The sequence below is a fragment of the Moschus berezovskii genome, chromosome 9 (assembly GCF_049115385.1).
Source record: "Moschus berezovskii isolate FMDL1 chromosome 9, NW_MosBer_1.0, whole genome shotgun sequence".
In the NCBI taxonomy this organism is placed as follows: domain Eukaryota; kingdom Metazoa; phylum Chordata; class Mammalia; order Artiodactyla; family Moschidae; genus Moschus; species Moschus berezovskii.
The window spans coordinates 102316694-102320685 of NC_142468.1; the positions used below are offsets into that span (position 1 = coordinate 102316694).

The window sequence follows — 3992 nt, forward strand, 5'->3', positions numbered from 1 at the left end:
TATAAACTAAAAATGATAAAACATAAAACTTGAGATGAAACAGAAAGATTTAGAAGCTTGTTATTCACTTTAGTTCAAAGTAACTGCAATAATTTTTTCTAAATAAATATTATTTTGGGTTAATTTTCTATCTCTGTTCATTGAAAACCTAAAAATGGTGGAATGTCAACTATGTTAATGGGAAGTAATTCTCAGGATAAAACTGATTTGGAAATTTTTATCTCGAGTAAGAAGATAATGAATGGCCTATTAAGAAGCCATAGATGAGGCCGATGAGAAGCCAAAGATCTGGGCATTCTGGAGAGCACTGACTCTAATGACCGGGTATGTTTCTTTCAGGGACCCTGGAAGCTCTGCTGATGCAGTTGGATGGGCAGTATTGACCTTTACAATGCCTGAGTAATCTAACTCGGTGTGGGTCCTACTCTCACCTGCGTGTATCTCATCTTTTCCCTTGAACTGTCACTTTTCAGTGGGAGGGAAAAAAAAAAATCTAAAAACCTGTCTGCCATGAGAACTTCTGCAAAAGAGACATGTCTGATATTATCCTGTTGGTGTGCTTTATTTCTTATTCTTATCCTAAAGTGAAATCTAAGTATAAGTGTGACCTTTTAATGCCATGTTAAAATGTTATTTAACAAGCCTACTTAAGGCTCGTCTAACTCTAGAAGGATGTAATTTTAACCTAGTATTTGCTATTTATGGGATTTCAGATGTGTACAATTATATAGTCAGATATAATAGAAAACTGCTAAACTGTGTTAATTTTCTTGTTAGTGTGGGGGAGAAGTCCCAAATGTTAAGGTTATGTTTTCCTTTAGGGCATTAACTGGTTTAGACTCACTAGAAAAGAGTCTGATGCTGGGAGGGATTGGGGGTGGGAGGAGACGGGGACGACAGAGAATGAGATGGCTGGATGGCATCACCGACTCGATGTACATGAGTTTGAGTGAACTCCGAGAGTTGGTGATGGACAGGGAGGCCTGGTGTGCTGTGATTCATGGGGTCGCAAAGAGTCGGACACGACTGAGTGACTGAACTGAACTGAACTGATATACCTTAGAAATTTTACTTCAGTGTTCTTTTTTATACTGTAATTATATAAAGTCATTATTTATATTGTTTTTTGAATTGGCTTTGTCATCCTACCATCCCTCATTAAAGAATTAAATACAATTTTGACATGTGTTCATCATCCATTTCAGAATTATGTTTTTTTATTTCTTTTTTATTGAAGGATAATTGCTTTACAGAATTTTGTTGTTTTCTGTCAAACCTCAACATGAATCAGCCATATCAGAATTATGTTTTATAACATAAAAAATTTTACTTTGACGGCAACACAGTCAGTTACTAAAGATAGCATCTTTGTTTTCTGGGTAAGATCCATACATAGGCACCAGTTAGAGAAGATGCTTGAAGTATCATCAAGAGACTTGTGTTGTATTAAGGCTCTGTAACACCCTGAAGGAAGTGCTCCTGCTTGTACAGCTTCCTATGGTAATGTGGCACTTATCATTCAGCTAACCCACCATAGGAAGCATGGTTGGGAAACCACTGAGAATTGTTTTACTCAGATAACAGACTGACATATGGAAAACTGGGAGTACACATAGTGTCAAATTAATCAACACGAAGTAGGTAAATGGGACGGCTGTGTTGTACAATAAGGTCTGACTGTTTCAGAACCTTCAGAGCCCTGGTCAGCTTTCCAGCAAGAACTGACATACAGACAACTCAAACAGCAGCCCAGGGAATCCCAGGGCTCATTAGGCTGAATGGTGGCATAAGGACCATAAAAGCTTCAGATACAGACAAAGCCCAAGGGAGAGGAGATCTCTCCAGTCCTTACAGCCAGCCCTCAGTTAGGGCTTGACTCATAAGAACACCATTAGGGCACAGACAGGGCAACTTTGATGGTCATCTGAGGAGTTCTCATTTTGCTAGCCTGAGACTATGAAGAAGGGGCTGGTGGAATGAAGAGCAGGGTAAAATGTTTTTTCTTTGAAACTGCATAGATCCTGATACGCAATGATGTAAGTTTCTCAGATCTCCAGTCTCCTCCCTTACACCTCTTTCTGACTCTGAAAACCTTTTTATACCTCCTGTTGTTCATACTCTTTTTCTCTATACACTGACTTTTATCAATCTTAAATTTAAGAAATCATTTGAGTCTTGTTCTCTGTTTATACACTTAGAAGCATTCACAGAACAGTGAAATTCCCACAGCATCAGGGAATTCTAGGGATAGTAGTATTTTGGAAGGTGACTACAGGATTTGGATAAGATAGGATCAAATTTACATAACAGAAGGCACTGGATTCATGGGGGCTTCCCTGGAAGCTCAACAGTAAAGAATCCATCTGACAATGTAGGAGATGCAGATTCAATCCCCGGGGTGGGAAGATCCCCTGAAGAAGGAAATGCTAACCCACTGCAGTGGGTTCATCAACTGGGAAATCCCATGGACAAAGGAAGCTGGCTGGCTACAGTCCATGGGGTCACAAAAGAGTTGGACACTACTTAGCGGCAATACAGCAACAGCTGGATTCGTGCCAATTCTGTCCTGAGCCTACTTAATTCTAACATAACCCATCCAGATCCTAATTCCCATTTCTTGAATTATTCCAGTTACCTCATTTTTTTTTTTCCTTTTGTCTAGCTTAAATCTCTCTTGTTCTAATTTAGTTCATCTTTCTTAGGTCACTTGGTATTCTTGACCTGATGAAAAAAGAAAATGATTCTAAGGTGACAGAATTTGTTCTTCTGGGTCTATCATCATCCTTGGAGCTGCAGCTATTTCTCTTCTTAATATTTCTGTTGGTTTACATGGCCATTGTCCTGGGAAACCTCTTGATAGTGGTAACAGTGAGAGTTGATACTCACCTGCTCCAATCTCTTATGTACTATTTTTTGGGCCACCTGTCCTTCCTTGACCTATGCCTGAGCTGTGTTACTGTGCCCAAGATGTTAGGAGATTTTCTACAGGAGGACAAGATCATCTCTGTTTCAGGATGCCTGGCCCAGATCTACTTCCTGCACTTTCTGGGAGCCAGTGAGATGTTTCTGCTGACAGCCATGGCCTACGATAGGTATGTTGCCATATGTAATCCTTTGCACTACCTGACAATCATGAACCGCCAGCTCTGCTTTCAGATGGTTTTTGCCTGTTGGTGTGGGGGTTTTGTCCACTCTATCACACAGGTCACACTGGTCATTCAGCTGCCCTTCTGTGGGCCCAATAAACTGGACAACTTCTACTGTGACGTCCCACAGGTCATCAAGCTAGCCTGCACAGACACGTCTGTAGTAGAGGTGCTGATGGTCTCGAACAGTGGTCTGTTGTCTCTTGTCTGTTTCTTGGTCTTGCTCTTCTCTTATGCTGTCATCCTGGTCACCCTGAGAACTCGCTTCCGCCAGGGTCAGAGCAGGGCACTCTCTACCTGTGCCTCCCATCTAACAGTGGTCAGTCTGATCTTTGTGCCATGTGTATTCATCTACCTGAGACCTTTCTGCAGCTTCTCTGTGGACAAGGTTTTCTCTGTCTTCTACACAGTGGTCACACCTATGTTGAATCCCCTCATTTATAGTCTCAGAAACACTGATATGAAGACAGCCATGAAGAAGCTGAGAAAAAAACATGTGACATCCTGCTCTCATGTCAAAGAATGAACAGGAAGAAGTGATTTAGAAAATATATTCTTTCTTAACACACTCTTAACTCATCCTGTACCTGAGTACATGCATGAGAACAAATTTGATGACTTTGGTATAAAAGAGAAGGTAGTATAAAAATTATAATGCATTGTTCTTGATTATAGTTGGGAGGCATAGGTGATTTTATCAGCTGTTAACTATTAAGCAAGGACCTCAGTAGTGTTTGCTGTTGCTGCTGCTGCTGCTAAGTTGCTTCAGTCTTGTCCGACTCTGTGCAACCCCGTAGATGGCAGCCCACCAGGCTCCCCCGTCCCTGGGATTCTCCAGGCAAGAAT

At 41.0% G+C, this 3992-nt stretch overlaps 1 protein-coding gene across 1 annotated transcript; it reads left to right on the plus strand.

Annotated features, from left to right (window-relative positions):
* Positions 1–2677: 2677 nt before the first annotated feature.
* LOC129542125 (olfactory receptor 4Q3-like) lies at positions 2678–3672 on the plus strand. Its single transcript, XM_088840392.1, has one exon. The coding sequence runs from the start codon at positions 2725–2727 to the stop codon at positions 3670–3672; it is 948 nt and encodes a 315-aa protein (XP_088696518.1). The 5' UTR covers positions 2678–2724.
* The last annotated feature ends 320 nt before the right edge of the window (positions 3673–3992 follow it).